The 25,846-nt window shown below is 39.8% G+C and overlaps 2 protein-coding genes across 6 annotated transcripts in view; one reads left to right on the plus strand and one right to left on the minus strand.

Moving 5' to 3' along the window:
* Window positions 1–10,526, minus strand: part of LOC139442649 (protein unc-79 homolog) — a 72,091-nt gene extending 61,565 nt beyond the window's left edge. For all 5 annotated transcript variants that reach the window (XM_071223507.1, XM_071223509.1, XM_071223510.1 and 2 more), the window contains exons 1-6: window positions 10,244–10,526; window positions 7,719–7,839; window positions 5,008–5,171; window positions 3,474–3,737; window positions 1,873–1,928; window positions 1,022–1,151 (exon numbers count right to left, since the gene is read on the minus strand). In XM_071223507.1, coding sequence (XP_071079608.1) covers window positions 1,022–1,151; window positions 1,873–1,928; window positions 3,474–3,737; window positions 5,008–5,171; window positions 7,719–7,839; window positions 10,244–10,265 — 757 coding nt within the window. In that variant the 5' untranslated portion in view covers window positions 10,266–10,526. The remainder of the gene's footprint in view (window positions 1–1,021; window positions 1,152–1,872; window positions 1,929–3,473; window positions 3,738–5,007; window positions 5,172–7,718; window positions 7,840–10,243) is intronic.
* Window positions 10,527–14,418: 3,892 nt separating this feature from the next.
* On the plus strand, window positions 14,419–23,597 carry LOC139443057 (uncharacterized). The gene is made up of 5 exons (XM_071223978.1): window positions 14,419–14,626; window positions 16,368–16,395; window positions 18,123–18,320; window positions 21,604–21,716; window positions 22,915–23,597. The coding sequence occupies exons 1-5, from the start codon at window positions 14,492–14,494 to the stop codon at window positions 23,062–23,064; spliced, it is 624 nt and encodes a 207-aa protein (XP_071080079.1). The 5' UTR covers window positions 14,419–14,491; the 3' UTR covers window positions 23,065–23,597.
* Window positions 23,598–25,846: the final 2,249 nt, after the last annotated feature.

Genomic DNA, 25,846 nt, shown 5'->3' on the forward strand with positions numbered 1-25,846 from the left:
ACATGAAATTCTCGCGCTCACGTGCACGTGAGCCTTGACGGTGACTGGTCAGACATGTTCCATGTAAAAATAATACCCGGGAATAGCGATCAGTTGCTTCGCTTAGGGTTATTATTATTTTAAATATGTTTAGTAAAGGCTGCATATAATTAAGAAAATAATGGAATATATTATTCCTGATAATTAAAATAGTTTCAGATACAATTGTTGCCGATCCTTGCATTAAAAATCCTATAAAGTTATATCATTGGGTGTGTCTTGACCGAATCACCGGTCGATTCCAAGAAAACGTGTGTACAGCTGATTGCTGTTTCCGGCTTAGTTTACGAGAAAATACACAAGGTAATCTTAATCCCTAGATATAAAACAATGCCTAGCAGAATAATAAATACTATTTAAACGGTAAATAAACATGTCTGGTGATTTTTTATCTCAAATTTCGAATTTGTACTGACGAAGTTTCTCAGCACCCGTTCGTTTGCCGGACTTCGCTGAAAGGGTATGGTGTAAATTTTTTCTGCGCATAATATTCAAATTTCTTTTTTTCCAAAATATTGAACGCGCTAGAGGGGGGTGCGCATTATACATAGGTGCGCACTATACTCAAGAAAATACGGTATGCAAACTTTTATTCGAGTAACTTCAGTAGTTTCTAAGAAAACTTGTCACCATTGCACACACTATGCACAAAGTTGAAAAGTTTGGAGCAAGGGCCATAACTCTGTAAAAAATTAATTTTCAAACTCATTTGAGATTGTGACCCGTAACATCAGTGCATAAAATTTCATTTCTCTGACTTGAATAGCTTTGTAGAAAACTTGTCCCTATTAAGAAGCGGACAGACAGATGGACAGACAAACTCCGTTCCTATATCCCCGCCCAAAATTGTGGCGGGGATAGTCAGAATACTTTGTAAATTCATCGGTGATTTCAGTGTATATGCATATTTTACTGGCACAACTCCAGTCTTCAATACATATTCAACCCTAGCATATTTCTAGCATGACTGTACCCCACCTACCACAGTATTTGTAGTGGATCCCCCTGCGGTCACTGAGGGAGGGGTTGAGTTGTGGCCAGTAGTAAAACAGCAGGTGGGCGGCGGGGGCCCTGGCAGCAGGTGGACCGTAAGCGATGATGCTCAGAACATCCTGCACAGAACAAGACATCTCAGTGTAATACATATTTTGTTTTCACTACAATTTTCTACATATTTTTTTATTATTCATCAATCTAACGACCCCATTGGTAACTGGGAGCAATAGGTCCAAGCTTGTAAGAGGCTCTGGCTGTCAATGACTTGGTTGATAGCATGTATCTTATCCTGAGAGCGTAGGAAGCGTTCCTAACATACCCAACTCATTCGATTGGCCCAGATTTCATTACCTGCAGGCTGCTATGATACTGCCGAAATACAGAAGACTACGTTGTAAAACAACAGCAAACAAATTAAAGGGCACTCTGAGGTCTTTAAACTTTCTTGAAGACACTAAAATAACATAATGTTTAACATTCGGATTACGACAAGGACTCCTAGTCTTTCAACACTTATTTTATAAATTAATCATTCTTGAACAATGAACACTATCAAACATGTACTGGAATGTTGATCAGTAATAAACAGCAAATTCTAAATGAAAAACAAGATGTCAGTTTATGAATTCTACTCATTCGAAGACCACATTCCTCCTAGTGCCAAGGGCCTCCATCTATACAACTCCTAACAGAAGCCTATTGGACAGGGCCCCGTTCCACAAAGCGATCTTTGCACTACGACTATCGTAAACCAGTGTCAAAGTATGGGAGTTACGATAACGTTAGCGCTAAGATGGCTTTGTGGAACGGGGCCCAGGTGTGTGTAACGATGCCCACCTTGACAATGTCCTTCTTCATGCTCATGAGACACTCCAGGATCTGGGAGTGGAAGGCTGAAATACAAGAATGAACACAATCTCATTAAAATCAGTTCTCGTTAACGCTAAACAAAGATCTGAGGACATCCTATTAGGGTCACGTCAGAATAACCTTTCATTCGACCAGTCAAAGCGTTGCTTACGAGATCAGGAAAGTGACAATCGGAATGTGTTTTCTAATTTTGCAACCTCGAAAACTTTAACACAGGGTATTCCGAATGACAGTTATGGGCTTCAAAACTGAATCCATAATATCTAGGCCATCTATTAGCCATCCAAGAATGTTCTTCTGTTCAGTTTTCACATTTGAAATCAAGAATTTGTCAAAATATGTTTTGAAGTGTAGTCACCAGTTTGAAACAAGTGTGGTAAAGCACGAGAAAGCTGCCTTCTGATTGGCTAATGTTGACTTCTTGTCAGTCATTCTACAGGTCGGTCAAAGTATGCGAAAGGTCATTCTGACGTGACCTGTAATGGGATGTCGTCAGGTCTTTGTCTGGTATAGCGAGAACTAAGATCTGATTTTACTGAGCTTGGAATAAAGATGGATACAGGAGGGTCAGTGAGGAGATATCCTTAGCAGTGTCAGATGTTTCACAGCGTGACAGCCAAATTGAAGGCAGGTTGTGGAGTTAATTAGGGCTGGGACGAGTCCAAATTTACTACCCAGGTATCCAACTCCCTATTACCCGACCCTACCCGGGTACCCGCTTTAGGTTTCAAGAGCTGGGTACAAAATGTTCGATTGCTAAATGTTTTACCACAGCTCAGGCAAAAAGTATTTAGATACACATATTTAATGATCTGGTCATGCATGTAGACAGGTTGACTGAAGCTTCATCTTTACTGAAATATATAATAATAAGAAGTATTGTGTGAACAGTCAGAAAGAAATGAGAACATTAGTGACTTGTAGTGCAATCATGGTGTTTAAGTGACAAAACACGGGTCCGGGTAGGCCAGTGGGTACCCGGGTCCTTCTCACTACCCAGCTGACACAAGTACCTGAGTTACCAGTCCCAGCCCTAGAGCTTACCACTTTGGTGAAACCTATAATAATAGTACTGACAAACCAAGGGTCATTATCAGGTTGAATCTGTGGACCAAACCCACGCTTGCAGTTCCTGGCACAACTAGGGGATGCAACTCTGCACAATGAATTCAGATGCCAGGTCCACTAATGCCACTGAGAGTCACAGAAGTGACAATAAAATTATTTTTTTAAATATATGATGCAATTACCAACTGGAATTAGTACTACAAAAGGACAGATTTATTTAATTTTTTGGTTTTTGTTTCATCTTGTGACAATCCTTGTAAGATGGTGGGAAAAAAATACAGAAACATTTCAAATGAAGTTTTTGGTTCTTGGTAAAAAATCACCTTGCAGATTAACATACTGTATGCATATAATTGAAGTGGACATGTAAATTTGCATGTCACAAATAATGAAAATATTGCTTTTCCTATTGCCTTTTTTCACATTTAATTTTTTATGGTTTCAGAATTGGTAAACAAGTTAAAAAGGAGCCTCTACTAAGCGCTGTAACTGCAACCTACCCCCATTCTCAGTATGCTGAAAAACCATGGTAATGATGGCGGCTGCCGACTCGCTGGCGTAGGTCGGCTCAATGCATCCGTCATAGCCGAGGGTCATTGGCAGCAGCCTGGTACAGAGCAGGTCGATGGTGTCCTTGTGGAGGGTGGCGGGGAAGATGGCCAGGGTGGACGCGACGGTGTAGGGCAGCGAGTCCAGCAGGTCGTGCTCCAGGAAGGGCACCAGCCACCCCAGCACATTCAGCACTGCCTCGCCCACATTCAGAGCTGCACACAGACATAAATCATAGCATTGTGTGGTCTGAAAATGTTACAATTCTATCACTTCCAAATGTTGTGGTACAAGCTAAAGGATTCAGCAGAACAGATTTTGAAAAGAATCCCCTTCTACAAACCAAAAACATGTTTAAAATACAGTGCCCATTACTAGCATATCAGGGGAAAAAAATTTGGAGTGAAAAATGTGCAACTAAATATATTGTCATTTGCGTATTTTCAGTTAAATTCAAGTTACCAGTCTATAGCAAAAACATTAGTCATAACTACATGGACCATGACACATCTTCCAGAGGCAAGGGAGTTAACTAGCTCTAAAAGTCCAATTTCCACCCTTGCCTAACTGGGCTAGAATTTCTGGGTTCAATCGTAGCGCCACCAGTGGCTAATATGAGATGTGCCTTCTGTGTCCCTCCTATTGACCAGATTCCACCTCTCCTATCACTTGCATTTGCTTCAAATAAAATGCTTCAAATAAAATAAAATGGGTCTTACTTCACGAAGTGCATCAAATCGCATGAGCACTTTGATGAAAACATGAAACTATTTGCAAAATATCTGTTGACGCTAAGTTGACGGTAGACATGCTTTGCAAATCCTGCAATCAACCGAAATCTACATGGCAGTTTACAAACCAGATGTCGATTTTGTTACGCAATTATGATTGGACTATGCATACCCTCGTTAGTCAGGCCAAAATATAATATAATTCTAGCCTTGTATGGCAAGGGTGGAAACTGGACTGTTATAGTCAGTTACCGCCCTTGCCTCAGGAAGATAGGCTAGACCAATCCCGGAGTCAAAGTAACACTAACATGTGACATCGCTTTACGAAGACAGTATACACCCTAAACTGTGGGCCCTGTGAACATCTGGGGTAGAATAGGTCTTCAGCAACCCATGCTTGCCGTAATAGGCGACTGCTCATCATAAGAGGCGACTAACGGGATCGGGTGGTCAGATTCACTGACTTGGTTGATGCATGTCATCGATCCCAAAGCTCATGATGTCAGTCAATGGATTGTCTGGTCCAGACTCGATTATTTACAGACAGGCGTCATGTAGCTGGAATATTGCTGTGTGCGCAGTTGACAACAAACAAACAAACCAAACTGAACAATCGTGAGGAGCAAATACATAAAAATAAACCTTCGATATCAGAAAAGTCATCAAAATCATTTGAGTATGAACACACAACAAAATATGTAAGAAATTGTGTAATTCAACACTCATAAACATCACAAAGCACATCACATCCCACCTTGAGTCGGTTCCATCTGTGACATGGGGAACAGGTCGATGATGTTGAGAACAGAGTGGTAGAGACCGCAGTAGTTGAGGTTGGGGAACACAGAGAGACGTACGCTGTCACGTTGTCTGGGCCCATAGCTCTCCGCAGGAATATTAGGGACATCCTTCAACACACTGACAAAAGAAAATGGAGTTGTTGAAATATTGAACAATTTGTTGAGATTGTTTCCTTTCATCTATCGTATAACCCTCCAGTGACATCATCCCATTGTCATTTGAAGTTTTTATAACTTTGAAAAACCCTTAGTTATGTCATCCTTAGCTGGGACTTTCTACAGGATATACCTCTGACCAAGAAATATTCTTGCTGGTATTGCCTGCATTTAGACATCAGTTGGATAAAACACTTCTAGATTTTGGTTGAAAATGTAAACACCAATTGCAAGGCTATTACTCTCCAATGAGTTTACCCTTTCAACAAAAGCGTGAAGGCGTGTGCTATCCTTTACCTCACATGGTATATAATATAGGGATTACAAGGATGCCTTCACCATGTTAAGTAATAGGATAGAAGAAGTACTGATACAGCGTTCCTTTGACATTCAGACAATGACGGTGATGACCTTTCAATCTCATCTGCCTTAATCGTGTCTGCAGTGATTTCAACAATCCATATACATTTGCCTCGTATATTCAGAACTAGTGTAATTTTACATCAAATATGTCATGACATGTCAATATATACTACTCAAAAGAAGTTAAGGATCACCTGATTCTTTCATATTACTATAGTTAATCTCTCATGCCATGACAGATTAACTTTACCATTATGAAAGAATCAGGTGATCCTTAACTTCTTTTGAGTAGTATATTTTCTCAAGGACTCAAACACCATCAAAGTACACATTAAAAAGTATTATGGAAATCTTTTACGTCCTAGTTCCAAAACCATTTGCCGGTTTCCATGATTGGCATGATGACTACACCCAATATGTTGAATGGAACTGTATCCTGTTGAACGTAACTGTATTCTGTTGAATGTAACTGTATCCTGTTGAACGTAACTGTATCCTGTTGAACGTAACTGTATCCTGTTGAACGTAACTGTATTCTGTTGAATGTAACTGTATACTGTTGAATGTAACTGTATCCTGTTGAACGTAACTGTATCCTGTTGAACGTAACTGTATCCTGTTGAACGTAACTGTATTTTGTTGAATGTAACTGTATACTGTTGAATGTAACTGTATCCTGTTGAATGTAACTGTATCCTGTTGAATGTAACTGTATCCAGTTGAATGTAACTGTATTCTGTTGAATGTAACTGGATCCTGTTGAATGTAACTGTATTCTGTTGAACGTAACTGGATCCTGTTGAATGTAACTGGATCCTGTTGAACGTAACTGTATTCTGTTGAATGTAACTGTATACTGTTGAATGTAACTGTATCCTGTTGAATGTAACTGGATCCTGTTGAATGTATATGGATCCTGTTGAATGTAACTGTATTCTGTTGAATGTAACTGTATCCTGTTGAATGTAACTGGATACTGTTGAATGTAACTGGATCCTGTTGAATGTAACTGGATCCTGTTGAATGTAACTGGATCCTGTTGAATGTAACTGTATTCTGTTGAATGTAACTGTATCCTGTTGGATGTAACTGTATCCTGTTGAATGTAACTGTATTCTGTTGAATGTAACTGGATACTGTTGAATGTAACTATATTCTGTTGAATGTAACTGTATCCTGTTGAATATAATAGATAGGAAAACAACAAAGTTTTACTGACATCTTCAGTGAGCATTTGGAACGCTGTTGTGGGCTGGTGCAATAACAGGACCACACTAAACGTTACCAAGGTCATTGATGGTTACTGTACGAGGGAACTGTAGCTTTGTGTAACTATCAGCAACCAGAAAACATGGTAAACATGGTAAATATTGGATAGTAAGGCCACACATTTTTATTTTTCGCTTCACAGGCCAGCCGTCCCTCCTGAAAAGCATTGTTATGTCTCCTGCTGGTAATATAGACCCTCTCATAAAATACAAAATGTAATATATCAATGCCATGTCTACATCACTATCAGTGATTCAAGAAGCCAGCTGCAATTTTAACTCCTTGGCATTATGACTTTCATATAAATACATAAATGATTGACATAGCTGTTTATTTTTATTTCGACCAACCTTGTGCGGAGAAGCTGGTATAAATCCATGAAACATAAAATTGAAAAGGTGTGGCCTAAAAGCGGAACTTTACCATAGCTAATATTTCTCACCTAAGTTGCCCATGGTTGCCAGGCAAAAGATAAAATACACTTGAAAATTGAATCTGAGTAAAGAAATAACAAACGTTAAGAAATGCTACTAGATGAAACAGTGCAGACTTAAGCCAAGGTCTAAAACACAACCATGATATCAGCATCAAATACATCACCGTCAAATAACCATGTCTTGTTTGTTTCATTTCTAGCCACCATCACACATAGGTGTATACTTTCTTTTGTCAGGCAGTGTACACTGACTTACAATGTGCAGTGCTGACAACCTCATAACATCAGACACATAAACATGATAGGGGGAGCTTATTTATATTGTGCTGGTGATACTATCAGTGCATTTCCATAAGAAAACTGACTAAATGCACGTCGTATATGCATACTTCAAGTGAAGAATTATACAAACTGTGACCAAGAAAAAGCCAATTGACTAACTTGAGCAGGGTGGTGGAGAAGTATTTGAGGGTGTTGGCAATGTCTGATCCTGTGGGGAGGGGTGTCAGGTTGTTGGTGATCCGGTAGTGGTAATCCTTCAGGTTCCGAATCTTGGATGTGACTGCAAATAAAATATACATGTTTAAAACAAATCTTTTGACCAATATTTCAATGTTGATATTTGTGTGTCCCATCTGACCTATCATGTCACTTGTGTGTTATCATATCCGGTAGTTGTTGGGAAATTAGTTGTAGGTATTTGTATTGATGGACACGAAAGGTCGGCCTGTGCTGGAATAGTTTGGTTGGTTGGTTTGTTGTTTAACGCCGCACTCAGCAATATTCCAGCTATATGACGGCGGTCTGTAAATAATGGAGTCTGGACCAGACAATCCAGTGATTGATATCATGAGCATCAATCCAAGCAATTGGGATTGATGACATCCATCAACCAAGTCAGCGAGCCTGACCACCCGATCCTGTAAGTCGCCTTTTTCGAGGATATAGTCACCTTTTACAGCAAGCATGGGTTGCTGAAGACCTATTCTACCCCAGAATCTTCACAGGTCTAGTACTGAGCATCTTCCCGAGGCAAGGGTGTTAACTGACTATAAAAGGCAAATCCTTGCCAAACTAGACTGTAGGGCTGGGACGAGTCCAAATTGACTACCCGGGTACCCAGCCCCCTATTACCCGACCCTACCTGGGTACCTACTGTAGGTCTCTGGAGATGTCTCAAAATGTCCGATTGGGAACATTTTTAGCATAGCCCTGGCAAAACGTATTTAGATACATGTATTAAATAATCTGATCATTCATACACCATGTACACTGAAGCTGATTTAAGTTATATCTTTATTCAAATATATGAAAAATCAGAAGGCAGGGGTGCTTAGTCAGAAAGAAATGCGAACATTAGTGACTTGTAGTGTAACCATAGAGTTCTTGATAATTTTTGTCCTTAAACAATATATCCCATGACTAACCACGGGTCCGGGTAGTCCTGTGGCTACCTGGGTCTTACTCAGTACCCACCCGACCAGGGTACCCGAGTTACCCGTCCCAGCCCTACTAGACTGCAATTAGGAAGTTATTGTTTGGCTGGACTAACGAGTCTATGCATAGTCCAATCCAAATTGCGTAATGAAATTGACATCTGGTTCGTAAACTGTCATGCAGATTTTGATCAATTACAGGATTTGTAAAACATATGTACCGATGCTTTTAACAGACATTTCCAAATCTTTCAATGTTTTTAATGAAGGTGCTCACATGATTTGATGCACTTTCTTTTGCACAAATTTACAACATTTCAAACAAGATAGGGGTCATGTGGTTGCAAATTCATTTCTTACCCCAGTCTTCATTGAACCAATATATTTTTACACAAAAATTACCCAGCCACAGATTACTTTTCACAAACTGCTGCAGGAATGAGTGATGGTTAAATAGACATAATCAAATTAAACAACAGTTCTTTCAATTTTCAATTTTTAAAGATTAGTCTTAATCTGGTGCTATGATGCACTGCCTGAATGGGTTAATAAAACCATGCTGACATTCAGTGCTGCGTCAGAGTGTGCCAGCATTTGGTCCAATTCTGGTCAATGTTCTCAAGGACCAGAGGAATTAACTGAGTGGTAAACTGGGGCTTTGTCAAATTTGGGGGCAGCAATGTTGATTAATTCTCTAAGTGGACACAGAAAACTGTGGCACCCTTAAAGCACAATCATCAACCAAAACAACTGTGGATATATTGGGGTTTTTTTCTGTCATGTTCATAGATATTAATCATGTTGGTTATTATTGACACATTTTGGTCAGGGCCACAAGAGTGGTCTGCATATGCATAAGCACTCCTGTGCTTTATTCTTACATATTGCTTGTATTGCAACGACCAACAATTTGATACTTATTATTTATAATCATTAATACCATATTTGTGGCACTAAGTGCCCAGCTGCAATAAACGCCACCTACCAAATTCTTGGCCAGTCTGAAAGTAATCTTTATAGCGTGCTGTACTAAGACCAAACATTTACACGAAAATCCATCTATGTTCTTCCGTATATGTATGTATGTATGTATGTATGTATGTATGTATGTCAGTCACTGGATTGTCTGGTCCAGACTTGATTATTTACAGACCGCTGTCATATAGCTGGAACATTGCTGAGTGTGTCGTTTAACAACAAACAAATATATATTTCAGATTATTAACAGGACACAAGCTTAAAAAGGGTATTTTAATCGTGACTGATCAGCTGCATAATATCGAAAAAGTATTAGTTTCATTGATGTTGGAACAGAGTTTACACTACAATCTATGAAAAACAATTTAAGACACGTTGCGTACGGTTTTGATAAGCGCCCCATTTGTCAGTTTTCTAAGCAGTCTAGCCATTATTATATTATACGGTACTAAATTACATTATTACGGCAAATACGGTACTAAAATGATTATCACCACACAAACCATTGGAGGTACCAAAGACCGTGTTCTCTACATCTAAAGCGTCACTTACAAGTAGCTGCTCTGGTCGCCATGTCGAACGCAGCTCAGCGAAGTAAACAAATGTATTGATGCCGGGCCGTTATCACACACTCAACAGGCTTCGGCGAATCGCAATGGCTACTGTACAGCAATAATTGCAGGTCCCCGCTTCTAGTTGAATCTTGGTCGTTTCAGATGCATCTGGCGCATGTCACCTTCCTGGAAAAGAGTTCTCCATGCATCGCGGATCTTGTTGTAACGTTTTACATGTTTGCTTCGTCTGTACAACAATTTCTGCTACAGATGTCAGTGGCCATTTTTCTTGCAGAACAGTCCATTCTCGCGTCACACAGATGAAAAGCTCTGTTGATTGGGACAATGGGTGATTATCAGTATTGGGTGGCATCGGAAACACTGTCACGTTATTTATACGGCAAGCTTACGAATAAGCATTTGATGGAAATGTTCGCTATGTGATTAATAAATATGCATCACTCTGAAGGAATAAAATATCTATACCTACGGTGCCAAAATAGAATCGTCCGATAATACCAATCGTCCTGACGCGCGGCTAGGATCAATATCGCTCCTCGCAGCGTTATCTCTAGTTCTACAATCTCAGTAGTATGCCGTGATCGTAGCGAAAGCAGCACGCATTGGTATGGAGCTTTGAATCAATAGCAGCACTGTTGGCCATTATCTAAACAATTTGAGTGTAGTGGCTGGTATGGCGTGCAGTAATTTGAAAAAAACTTTCATCGGCACATTTCATATTATTTAACCCCATATTTTATATTTGCACTGTAATACGTTTCTTGGTTTATTGAGCTATCCATTTAACAGCTTTAACAAAGGTACTAAGCTATATGCATCCCTTTACATTACATGCCATTGTAATTTCCTCCAATTCATAGGAATGATAATGCTTTGTTTTATATGTTTGTTTGAGTGAGTGAGTGAGTGAGTGAGTTGGGTTTAACGCCGTTTTTAACAGTATTCCAGTTATATCACGGCGTGTCAGCTTAATATATGAGGAAAGACCGAAGTGATGCAGGTCTAAGACGTTTACCACTTCGGTGAAACCCACGAGCACGGGTATGGTGCTGACAAACCTAGAAACATAATCGGGGCGAACCTTGATTCGAACCCACAATCATAGGTTTCTGGCGAGCCCAAGGGACGCAACACTGCACAGCGATTCGCGGCGCCTTAGATGACTGGTCCACCCGTGCCCCCATATGTTTGTTTGAATCTTGATTCGGTGTTTATCTATTTGAACAAAGTAAACCCTGCGATGATTCGGGTTAGAATTGGTTTTGAGTAACTCATGCTTGTCGTTAGAGGGGGGCACGGGTGGCCCAGTCATCAAAGGCGCCGCTATTCGCTGTGCAGAGTTGCGTCCCTTTGGCACGCCAGAAACCTATGGTTGTGGGTTCGAATCCCAGTTCGCCCTGATTATGTTTCTAGGTTTGTCAGCACCATACCCGTGCTCGTGGGTTTCACCGAAGTGGTAAACGTCTGAGACCTGCATCACTTGGGGCTTTCCTCCCACATTAAGCTGACACGCCATGATATAACCGGAATACTGTTAAAAGCGGCGTTAAACCCAACTCACTCACTCACTCACTTGTCGTTAGAGGCGACTATCAAGATCTGGTGATCAGGCTTGGCGTCTTGGTTGATGCTTGTCGTAACCCAATTAATTAGATCGATGCTCATGATGTTAATCACTGGAGTGTCTGGTACAGACTCAATTGTATACAGACCCTCGTCACATAGCTGGAATACAATCTTGATCTTAGTTCTCGCTATCGCTAAACAAAGATCTGTGTTTCGCGGCAGCGAGCACTTAGATTTGATTTTAATGAGATTGCTGTCCAGATAGTTTAAATTTCACCTTATCCCTTTTACGTTAAATCAAATAGAAAGTTGCGAAAGTGGTGGGTGTATCACACTCACGGGGAGTATCGATCTATTGATCTAGTCGTACATTGTAAATGGATATAGCTCGATTATATAATGTCTGTAGAAACTCTATGCATGACGTATATAGAAAGCAAACCGAATTCGATGCGTGTGACTAACTTGTATGGTTTAATAAAGTGCTTGTAAACATCTCTCGCTTTCATGAGATTGCTTCAGTTCTGCCTTGTAGTTGCTAAATGAATTACGTTTCGCGATTTTTTATGAATGAAAAAAGTAGTCCCGGTGTGACAGAGGCCACGGCTATCCAATCAAAACGAATAAATCAAGGTCAACCTTGTACGACACACGTGAGACGTACGGATTTAGTATCTTACCACCTGTATGTTCACCACGTGGGTAACAACAAGCGATATCTATTGTAGATATCGCTGCAATGATATTGCATCACAATGCTTAGCAGACCATTGTCATTACCATGACGTCACAATCAAATGACATCACTAATGGCTCTGCTACTGAAGCGGTTAGCAGTATTTTATACACTTAGACACTGCTTATTACTGTCTGCAAAATGAAATAGTTGGAAGAATGATGTTGGATGATAAATAAAATCTTACCCTCGTGTCTTTTCATATCAAATATATCAACACTCGTTGATATATTTGATATCAAAGAACAATCGGGTGATGGTTATTTGGTTGTTTTGTTGTTTAACGCCGCACTCAGCAGTTTTCCAGCTATATGACGGCGGTCTGTAAATAATCGAGTCTGGACCAGACAATCCAGTGATTAATATCATGAGCATCGATCCATGCATCAAGCAAGTCAGCGAGCCTGACAACCCGATCCCGTTAGTCGCCTCTTATGTACGACAAGCATGGCCGCCTTCTACGACAAGCATGGGTTGCTGAAGACCAATTCTATCCCGGATCTTCACGGGCCACACTCGGGTGAAATTCTCTATAGAAGAAAGGGGATTATAAAATACTGGAAAATAGTTAAAAGGAAATCAAAGGGGAGAATCATTTATTGTATTTGCATTTGGGGCCCGACCAGGGTGCTGTTGTATCAGTGCTTCGATGATCGTACGTCTATGTGAAAGTATGGGAGTTGCGATCACCTTAGCGCTAAGATCCCTTTGTACAACGGCACCTAGTTCCGAAGAAGCTTCCAGAAATCGCTATGTGATTCATCTATTCTCAAATCATTCGGAGGCAAACTCAGATTCTGGTGGCCTCCTAAGCAAATGAATTTATATCGAAGTTGTTACCGGAGAATCTCCTATATATGTTCCTGCCCGAGGGAGTTGGTCAGCTGCTTTCGACTTATCAAATTTGGAATATACGCAGGTAAGATTTTAATAACAATTTTGTAAACTTCACGTGCCATGTCCTTTAAACGATTTACATGAAGATAGTGTCAGCTATAGACAAGAGGCTAGGTAGTGGACTTTTGTAGTCATATACATGCATCAACAAATCTAGGTCTCACTCCAGGATGCAACTTTTGTGGTGCTGGTCTTGTACAGAAGTGTCAGTTGCAATCTCATTAAAATCAGACCTTAGTTTTCGCTACCGCTAAACAAAGATCTGAGGACATCCCATTACGGGTCACGTCAGAACGACCTTTGTTTAGCGATAGCGCGAACTAAGGTCTGATTTTAATGAGATTGTGTCAGTTGAGGTAACAGTAGTTAAACTTTAAGTGAATGAAAGTTTGACAGATACCATATCTTACCATTCCTCGTCAGGTATTGGCCAATGGGTTTAAGAATTGCGAGTTATCGTGCAGCCTTTTTGCACAAATTGGCAATTAATGTGATTGTTGAAGGTTATCATGAGAATGTGGCAAATATTCGCATCAATCAAGGTAACACGTGGTCTACTGTTATATCGCCGAATTTCTAGCTATTTATTGCAGATTTACTTCTTTTGCCTATATGACCAGTGACTTGCTTCTCTGGGTTACTCTTCTTTTGATTGTTCTCAAACAATCGTGCATTATTACATTGTGACGTCATAGACTGGATGACGTCCGTTCTCAACAATACTGAGAGTTGCTTCAATAACCAAAGCAAAACGCCCCATCCAGTGTGAACTGATTCACTGATGCGGCGTAATATTCGCACTAGGAACCACAAGACCCTCAAGTAGGACAGTGGTATTAAATGCCGGACTCATAGGCATGCTTCTTGGGCCTGTGTGCAAAACCCGTTTTATTTCAGTCTGGTAAACAACTGAGACAAACCAGGGGAGGTAACTCTCACCACTAAAAGGAAATATTAACGACTGTAATAACATCGTGCCGAAATTTGCTTTGTTTGGGAATCGCATCCTTCAACCACACCTGCAGTATGTCCAAGATCTATTTTGTCAACATCTCAGTGACTCCGCTCAAGGAAGGGATGGACATGGTGCTATTTGTGTCAAAACTCGCAGGATTAGTGCAAAATTACTCCAACCACACGAAGATTCTTCACAAGTTCAAAGTAGGCTTTGTGCTTGTACAACACGTATCAGTTGTTTATTATAAGTTTCATACACTGTTCTTAGGGCTTGCTTTGACTAAATTCACGTCTGTGAGTAGAAAAGTCCAAACTGATTTGTAAGAAAGAATAGTGGAATGGTAGATCGATTCGCATATATATATCATGTATATATATATATATATATATATATATATATATATATATATATATATATATAGGGCCTATAACCACGGATGTGGGTTGGTAAACATGTCAATAAAAGAATTGAACATATATGGTGACAAACACGATGTATATTATAGATATATAGAAAGTATATTCATATGTTATCATGACACAACAAATATAGGATCGTATTGCAGTTTGTATTTTTAAAAAAGGCATGTTATAGCTATAAATCTGTTGCTCAAAGAATTTATATGTATATATGAATATATGACTGTGTGTCCACTCTAACTGGAAGGGATGCGTTGGTATTTGTGTTCCAAAGTAGATTTGTATGAGCAGGGAATTCGTACCCAGATATGCTTTAGGACAGATACAAAAATATTCATGTTTCTTTATTTTATATTTTCATTGTGCTTTTTTTACAAATCTACAAAAGTCAATTTGAATTGATGACAATTTGACCTTTTTTATCAAGGGACCCAGCTGTGAAGTATAAATAGGCATGTCCAAGATATTGGTGACCACGGTCTGGCTGCCCTACGAATATGGCTAATCTGCCTTCGAAATTCACGCTAGTCCACAGGCATGAGACTACTAAATCGTGCTGAGGTCAAGTAGAAATCAGATGATGGTAGTCCTCATTGACTATATAGTAACAGTTGAGGGCAATCATTCTATACAAGTTCTCAATACTTCTGTTTTTGCTACAAATTTAACAAAATGAAACGGGCAGATAATGTATACATTGTCGACATTATTGTCTTGTTCTAGCAGGATTGTGTAAAATGAGGTTTACACTTCTCCTCTGGACTATTCTTTGATCTTTATTTCTTTCTAGAAACTGACAGATGACAAAGTACAGACACAATTTATGGATGACAATTTTTTTAATTAATGTACTAAAAAAATATTACAGTAATGTTTCGGACCGAAACATGGGTATCAAACTTATTAAGGCTGAAGGGGTCGTTGTCAGCACAGGTACTATAGAAATGAATACATAAATGTACCCCAGCCAAAAGTGGAATACAGAAATGTACCCGTTACCCTGAGTCTATATTCCCCAACCTGAAACCGAAACAGGTTCATGTTGTAGTTTCTGTATACAGAAGCGTACCCGGGGTACATTTGTAGTACCTGTGCAGACAACAAACCGTTCAGCCTTATTAAGTGTACATCAAAGAAGTTGTTATCCAGAAATTGTTTCTGTACTTTGTCCTCAGGACTAGTTTTAAAAAATATAAATTTCTAAAGCTGCATTTTATGGACAGCATTTGCAAAAAGTTGGCATCCGGTGCAAAAACAAAATCGTAGCTGAAAAGTTGTTTTTCAACTGTGCTTAAAAAGAAAAGGTGCAATTTTGGAGGCGGGCAGGTATTGAAAAACATGAAAAGTCTAATGTGTATAATTATTCCATTAAAAACGACAATTCTTATGAGTTTTATCTGGGTACAAATTCACTCCTCATGTTTCGTATAATGTGTATTTATATAAAATCATTATTTTATATTTTTGAAATTTATTTATTTATTGTTTGTATTACATTATTTATTTTTCTGTTATGCCAACACAGGTAACTGGAGAGCCCCAGATAGTAGCTAGTGAGTTTATATATATTACTCACAATATCATATATTTTGTATCATTTATTGATTATTTATCATATTTCTCATATATGCTCTTTATACATTTTTATAGATATTATACAGTAACAAACACACTAGCAGCATGTAAAACATAAAATGCTAAACATTCCTGAGATATCCTTTGTGAACATGACAGGTGCACAGGTGGCCCAGTCGTCTAAGGCACTGCAATTCGCTGTGCAGAGTTGCATCCCTTGGGTACGCCAGAACCTATCATTGTGGGTTCGAATCCCAGTTCGCCCTGATTATGTTTCTAGGTTTGTCAGCACCATACCCGTGCTAGTGGGTTTCACTGAAGTGGTAAACGTCCGAGACCTGCATCACTTCGGGCTTTCCTCCCACATTAAGCAGACACACCGTGATATAACTGGAATACTGTTAAAAGCGGTGTTAAACCCAACTCACTCACTCATTAACATCACTGCAGGAGAAAGTGGTCCTCTAGCAATATCTTAACTCTTTCACTTCTAAACAAGAGCATTAAGTGACCTAAATAGTTTCACCCTAATACTTAACCTTACAAGAAATGATTTATAAACTAATTTTACTTTCATAAACTTGGGCCAGTAGAGTCCTTCTTGCACATTGAAATGTTAACAGTTACATTTAGAACCCTAGCTGCACGTAACGCTTAAAAAAGAAAAGGCATATGTTCTATAAGTATTTGTGTTCATTATGTACAGAGATAAGCCAGAAAATGTTTAAATCTAGCAGGTAAGATTGCCAATTAAAATGTTGAGATTGTCAAAAATTCTTGAACATGTTAAACATTTAATGTACCGGTACATGACTTGTCGTAAGAGGCGACTAACGGGATCAGATGGTCAGGCTCGCTGACTTGGTTGATGCATGTCATTGTATAACAGTTGGGTGGACCGATGCTCATGATGTCAATCACTGGATTGTCTGGTAGTTACTTGATAATTTACAGGCCACTCTCATATAGCTTGAATATTGTCGAGTCTGGCATTGGATAAGAAAGAAAAGAAAAAAAAAACAATAAAAAAACATGTTTAAGGCCTTGGGTATAGGTACAGAAGGAACTGACCTGTGTATTTCATTACTTAGTATTTAAGGATGTCGGTAACAGTTTGCTTCATCCGACGTCCTTTTCGGACTTAAATTCTGTCTGTGATTGAATTTAATTAAAACAAGGCCGTACCTTTTTATTATTTTTTGTTTGCTTAAAAAATATAAAGACTTTTGCAATTCTATTTGTGATTTTTCAAAGTGTTATTTGATTTGTTGCCATGTGAACAAGTTAGTTTATCTTAACAGTCTTACAGTTTAACCTATTGGTTTTAGAATGTTTGAATGGGAAACAAACAAGTTTGCAATTTTTGAGAGCAAGAAATGTTGGGATTTTTAAAAACTCCTTTATTCATTATATAAGTCTTGTTGGAATCCATAAACCAGTTCATATAAGACTCATTGAAGATAGATGTTAATCATGTGACGTCAATGTCCTGCAAGATTGATAATAATGATCTTAACCACAAGAATATACAAATTTATAACAAATACATTATACATAGATTTGAATAAAAAAAGCATAAATAAGATTCTCAAATCATTATTAAGTTATATATATTTAAATGGTAATTATTATTACTATTAATATTGTTGGTATTATTATGGGTGTTCCATCACCTTGACCGTTACACATGATGACCTTGTTTCAGTCATTGAGGTGGCTGATGTTATTGGACTGGAGAGGACAATTGCTGGGCTGTATCGCCTTGGTAACGTGTCTGTGACATGCACCCCTCTCTACTGCTATGAGGACTTTGCCAACTTTCTGGGAGTGGGGCCGATCACATTCCCAGGACCATTGCCAGAGAATGACCTCTACTGGCTCGAGTTTGATTTGGAGTATAAAGGTAAGTGTCTGCAGAGTAGCTGCTGTTGCCATAATACCATCTTCCTGAGGCAAGGGAGTTAACTGACTTCATGAATCCAGTTTCCATCCTTGCCGAACGAGGGTGGAATTTCCAGGCTCGATCGTAGCACCATCTGTGGCGATTATGAGTTATGTCCTTTCTATGTCCCTCCTACTGACCAATCAGATTGCATCTCTCATATGTAATCTGATTGGTCATTAGGAGAGACATAAAAGAGGGACATAACTCGTAATTGCCACTGACGGTGCTACGATCGATTACATATCTCATATTATCCTTGTTGTAAGAGGCTCATGATATCAATCACTGGATTGTCTGGTCCGGACTGCCGGAGAATGACCTCTACTGGCTCGAGTTCGATTTGGAGTATAAAGGTAAGTGTCTGCAGAGTAGCAGCTGTTGCCAAAATACCATCTTCCTGAGGCAAGGGAGTTAACTCACTTCATGAATCCAGTTTCCATCCTTGCCGAACTAGGGTGGAATTTCCAGGCTCGATCGTAGCACCATCTGTGGCGATTATGAGTTATGTCCTTTCTATGTCCCTCCTACTAACCAATCAGATTGCATCTCTCATATGTAATCTGATTGGTCAATAGGAGAGACATAAAAGAGGGACTTAACTCGTAATCGCCACTGACGGTGCTACGATCGATTACATCTCTCATATTATCCTTGTTGTAAGAGGCTCATGATATCAATAACTGGATTGTCTGGTCCGGACTTGATTATTTACAGACCACTGTCATATAGCTGGAATATTGCTGAGTGTGGCGTTAAACAACAAACAAAACAAAACAAAAAAACCCATCTCTCATATAAGTTGCATTTGGTTCAAACAAAAGATGCCAAAACACAGGATGGTGGTGAGGTTAAATGATGTTTAAAGTCATGTTCATGATTATTGCACTTCTATAACTGTCTGTGTCAGTGTGTCCTCTCTGTACTGGTCTGGACTAATGCTTGTTATATATAGCTAGCCCACTGAGATATCAAGCCACAGTTTTTAACATGAATACCCACTCAGACACAGTATACTGATTCCGAGCTGACCAATTCTTGTTTCTTATCCACGAGCTCCAGACATCTTTCATCATCTTTTAGTGTGATTGTGACATGATGAGGGAAAAGACCACCGACTTTCAGCTCTCCCAGCAGACGTTTAATCCACTTGGTCGCGGTCTTACCAAATCATAAGATGTTTATGGTTCTTTCCAAGGATGGTTTCTTATTGAAGACAAGCTATTCTGCATTGTTTTAACTTGGTGAAGCTTACTTTACAATATAAAAAATACAGACCATGCCTATGGTAAAGTACATATGGTTTGTGTTAAGGACACTTATAATTTGTTCTCATTTCAAAACGTTGGATTGCTTAATTGAGGTGTGTTTAATCAATTAGATTTAATCATTAGATCAGATTTTTTTTCTCATATACAATACCTGCAGATCTGAGGACAGCTCCCTTTGAGTTTGTCCTGTGAAGATTCGGGGTTAGAAATAGTCTTCAGCAACCCATGCTTGTCGTAAGAGGCGACTAACGGGATCAGATGGTCAGACTTGCTGACCTCGTTGATGAATGTCATCATATCACAATTACCTGGATCAATACTCATGGTGTCAATCACTGGATTTTCTGGTCCAGACTCAATTTTTTACAGACTGCCGTCATATAGCTGGAATATTGCTGAGTGTTGCGTTAAACCACAAAGAAACAAACAGAACCACATGAGTTCACCTTGAGAATATTTTGATAGCCCAGTCTAAATGAGGGATTCATGGGTTCTTGAACCAATCAGATATCAGCTTTCTAAAACGATTTGGCTTCATTTGCTAATTACCTCCATTGAGAAACTTTTATTTTAACAAAAGAAAATCCACACAGATCACTAACATACCTTCATTAGTACTCTCAACAGGGTATCCACAATATATGTAACACAGCCTCTATTATATTTCATTTGGAACTGCTCTTTTATATTCGTTTTATATTCCTCTTAACTAACCTGAACTAGACTGTGACTAGCCTGTATTAAACTAACCTGTACCTAGCATCTAACTAACCTGTAACTAGCCTGTATTAAACTAACCTGTACCTAGCCTCTAACTAACCTGTAACTAGCCTGTATTAAAATAACCTGTACCTAGCCTCTAACTAACCTGTAACTAGCCTCTAACTAACCTGTACCTAGCCTGTACCTACCCTGTATTAAACTAACCTGTACCTAGCCTTTAACTAACCTGTACCTAGCCTCTAACTAACCTGTACCTAGCCTCTAACTAACCTGTACCTAGCCTGTATTAAACTAACCTGTACCTAGCCTGTATTAAACTAACCTGTACCTAGCCTGTATTAAACTAACCTGTACCTAGCCTCTCACTAACCTGTACCTAGCCTCTAACTAACCTTTACCTAGCCTCTAACTAACCTGTACCTAGCCTGTATTAAACTTACCTGTACCTAGCCTGTATTAAACTAACCTGTACCTAGCCTCTAACTAACCTGTACCTAGCCTCTAACTAACCTGTACCTAGCCTGTATTAAACTAACCTGTACCTAGCCTGTAACTAACCTGTACCTAGCCTGTAACTAACCTGTACCTAGCCTGTATTAAACTAACCTGTACCTAGCCTCTAACTAACCTGTACCTAGCCTCTAACTAACCTGAACCTAGCCTGTACCTAGCCTGTATTAAACTAACCTGTACCTATCCTGTATTAAACTAACCTGTACCTAGCCTCTAACTAACCTGTACCGAGCCTCTAACTAACCTGTACCTAGCCTGTATTAAACTAACCTGTACCTAGCCTCTAACTAACCTGTACCTAGCCTGTAACTAACCTGTACCTAGCCTCTCACTAACCTGTACCTAGCCTCTAACTAACCTGTACCTAGCCTCTAACTAACCTGTACCTAGCCTGTATTAAACTAACCTGTACCGAGCCTCTAACTAACCTGTACCTAGCCTGTATTAAACTAACCTGTACCTAGCCTCTAACTAACCTGTACCTAGCCTCTAACTAACCTGTACCTAGCCTGTAACTAGCTTATAACAAGCATGTAGAAGCGTCAATGCTGATTGGCTAATGAGGAAGTTCACCTCATCATGCTGATGCAATCACCATGGAGGTGTCATCAGATCTACACACACAGAGGTTTTGTACCTGAGTAAAAGATTTGATTGTCATGATATCTATGTATGTACGACAAATATTGTATAGTTAATGAGGTAGAAACATGTTCAAGGCTAATGTCATGTTACAGGGAAAAGCCTGGATGAGTTTGTGGAGATCTGGAGAAACGAGGCCCACAGGGCACTGAGTTCCAGAGCTGAAGGCCTGCCTGTTGCCCTGTACAAGGTGCTGATGGAGAGGAAGGTAGGTATCCATGGATGCAGCCATGGTTGTTGGTTGGTCGGCTTGTTTGTTGTTTAACACCGCACTCAGGAATATTCCAGCTATATGACAGCGTTCTGTAAATAATCAAGTCTGGACCAGACAATCCGGTGATTAACATCGAGCCACACAATTGGGATCGATGACATGCATCAACCAAGTCATCGACCTGACTACCCGATCACGGTGATTATCATCGAGCCACGCAATTGGGATCGATGACATGCATCAACCAAGTCAGCGACCTGACCACCCGATCCCGTTAGTCGCCTCTTACAACAAGCATAATCGCCTTTTACAGCAAGCATGGGTTGCTGAAGACCTATTCTACCCCTGATCTTCACGGGTCATGCAGCCATGGAACTGATGGAGAGGGAGGTAGCTATCCCCTCTCATTTTGGTTAAGATTAGTCAAAGGTCAAAGTTTTTAAATAGAAAAATGTCATGTTCTCTTGGAAGCTCATTCACTCATGAACTGACTTTAAAATGATGAAAATAGTCATAAGACCATCTATCTAAGTTTACAAATCTTATCTACCCCGGTATGCATGTGATTTGAAGACATTGAAGGTCAAGGTCAGTGAGCATGAAGTGATACTAAGCGCTTTTATACTCAATATCTAAGCATTCAAATTTGACGAAACTCCATTCTCAGTGACCTTTAATGAAGTTCACCAGAAACCTTCCCGTCAAAACATGGAACACTTGATATGAAGTCATGAAAAGGCTTAAAAAATCTTAGAATTGGTTCTTAGGTAGTGACTTTTGAAAATATGTAATGGGCTTTGTTTTTTTATTTTTTTGCTTGTTCAAACTAGTATGTAACAAAGTAAACAGTTGTGTACCTTGAACCTGGGAAAGAGCCTTCCTATATAAACAAGCTTACAAACTCCTATTGCCGCCATGACCATAACACAAGATGCACAGTTAAGCAGTGCGCATGGAAAGGGAAGTAACTCTGTGCTATATTGGATTGCATTGTTTTTAAGTATTCGAATTTTTTATTTTAAAAAAAATGGAAATAAAATGAAACGTGTGGCAGACTTTATGATGATGCAGGCATAGGCTGAGAACCAAGACTATTATTTTTTTCAGCCTAACACAATACATTTTTTGATGATTAATATTACACTAGCACTTTCCATGTGTCAAGGCACCCAAGGGTATGTATGTGTTTCAGGTACATGTGTTCCTGTGTGTGCCCGACCCTGCCAAGTTGGATGAGATGGCCTTCAACCTGCCTCTCATGGTGGAGAACGGGGAGAATGTCCACATCAAATGCAAGGCCATTCAGATGCTGGACGTCTTCAGACGGAAAGTTGTGGCCTAGTGGCGCTCCATACTGGCGGACTCATCACAAGATGTAACATGTCACGCAATGTAGCAAGTGGAGCTCCATACTGGCAGACTCATCACAAGATGTAACATGTAACGTGATGTGGCCTAGTGGAGCTCCATACTAGCAGACTCATCACAAGATGTAACATGTAACAAGATGTGGCCAAGTGGAGCTCCATACTGGCAGACTCATCACAAGATGTAACATGTAACGTGATGTGGCCTAGTGAAGCTCCATACTGGCAGACTCATCACAAGATGTAACATGTAACAAGATGTGGCCAAGTGGAGCTCCATACTGGCAGACTCATCACAAGATGTAACATGTAACAAGATGTGGTCAAGTGGAGCTCCATACTGGCAGACACATCTCCGGATGTAAACATGTAACACGATGTGGCCAAGTGGATCTCCATACTGGCAGACACATCTCCGGATGTAACATGTAACACGATGTGGCCAAGTGGATCTTCATATTGGCAGACACATCTCCAGATGTAACATGTAACACGATGTGGCCAAGTGGAGCTCCATACTGGCAGACTCATCACAAGATGTAACATGTAACAAGATGAGGCTAAGTGGATCTCCATACTGGCAGACACATCTCCGGATGTAACATGTAACAAGATGTGGCCAAGTGGAGCTCCATACTGGCAGACTCATCACAAGATGTAACATGTAACAAGATGTGGTCAAGTGGAGCTCCATACTGGCAGACACATCTCCGGATGTAAACATGTAACACGATGTGGCCAAGTGGATCTCCATACTGGCAGACACATCTCCGGATGTAACATGTAACACGATGTGGCCAAGTGGATCTTCATATTGGCAGACACATCTCCGGATGTAACATGTAACACGATGTGGCCAAGTGGAGCTCCATACTGGCAGACTCATCACAAGATGTAACATGTAACAAGATGTGGCCTAGTGGGGCTTCATACTGGCAGACACATCACAAGATGTAACATGTAACAAGATGTGGCCAAGTGGAGCTCCATACTGGCAGACACATCTCCAGATGTAAACATGTAACACGATGTGGCCAAGTGGATCTCCATACTGGCAGACACATCTCCGGATGTAACATGTAACACGATGTGGCCAAGTGGATCTTCATATTGGCAGACACATCTCCGGATGTAACATGTAACACGATGTGGCCAAGTGGAGCTCCATACTGGCAGACTCATCACAAGATGTAACATGTAACAAGATGTGGCCAAGTGGAGCTCCATACTGGCAGACACATCTCCAGATGTAACATGTAACAAGATGTGGCCAAGTGGAGCTTCCTACTGGCAGACTCATCACAAGATGTAACATGTAACAAGATGTGGCCAAGTGGAGCTCCATACTGGCAGACTCATCACAAGATGTAACATGTAACAAGATGAGGCTAAGTGGAGCTTCCTACTGGCAGACTCTTCACAAGATGTAACATGTAACCGGATATCTCACAACAAATGTAGTGAAGGGCGAAGTGTATAAAGCTCTCTCATCATGGGCAGGAACTTTTAACCAAATACAGGTATGTCTTGACAATGGGTTTGTCTCATTCGTGACATACATCATGTACATGTTTGTAATATTTCATAGTTTGAGTGTACAATATATGTTATCATTGTTCGTCCGAGTTGTGAGAAAATGATTTGTGTATTATCGTTGACTATCAGCATACGTCTCCAGGCTGTTGTTGGTATCAAGTTTCTGTGTTTTGTTGCTTGGGTCAGAACTGGGTTTTGAAAATATAATAAACCTGTGTTTTAAATTATATACAGAGGTATATATACATAGATATGAAATTTTTGTCATATATCACTGAAGGGATGCATTGCTTCAGAATTTAGAACCCACAGTGATTGACTGATTAGAAACGTTGCCTGACAAGAGAGTAATGAATCAGATCTGATTATGGCATTGGTGGGAAGCAAAGCTTAAAAATGATAGCTAGGGATCATGAATATTTTGGGGATATTAATGAAATTGTATGTGTATAACCCTAAAAATATTATCGTCCCTCGCCTTTGTTCAGTATGTAGTGACTGATTATCCACCTTCTGGACCTCAAATCGTGGAAATGAGATCCAAAATGTAAGACTAGATTCCCCATCCTATACCTGTAGATGGCAATCTCATTAAAATCAGATCTGAATTCTCGCTACCGCTAAACAAAGGTCTGAGCACATCCCATTATGGGTCACGTCAGAACGACCTTTCGCATACTTTGACCGACCGATGAAATGACTAACAAGAAGTCGACATTAGCCAATCAAAAAGGAGCGTTCTCGAGCTTTATGGCAAAAGATTTCAAACTGGCAACTACACTCGAAAAATATGTTGACAAAGTTCACGGTTAAAATAATGAAAACTGTACAAGGAACAATCTGGAATGTCTTATATATGGCCAAGATTGTATGGCAGTACTTCCCACATACAATGCAAAGTCTTTTCCTTTCAAATGTTTATCCCATTAAAGCCAGATAGATGATGCTTTTGACGGAACAGCCATGCATGTTGTAATTGTCGTTCGGAATATCCAGGGTCGTCCTTTTCGACGGTTGCATGATTAGAAATCACATTCCGACTGTCACTTTCATGATCTGGTAAGCAACGCTCTGACTGGTTGGATGAAAGGTCGCTCTGACGTGACCCGTAATGGGATGTGGTCTGATCTTTGTTTAGTGAGAACTAAGATCTGATTTTAATCATTATTGCCAGGACAGTGACTGGATTAGGGCTGCCCCGACACATCATTACCCTATTGT

The sequence above is a fragment of the Haliotis cracherodii genome, unplaced genomic scaffold (genome assembly GCF_022045235.1).
Source record: "Haliotis cracherodii isolate W230 unplaced genomic scaffold, xgHalCrac1.p SCAF_5, whole genome shotgun sequence".
Lineage (NCBI taxonomy): Eukaryota > Metazoa > Mollusca > Gastropoda > Lepetellida > Haliotidae > Haliotis > Haliotis cracherodii.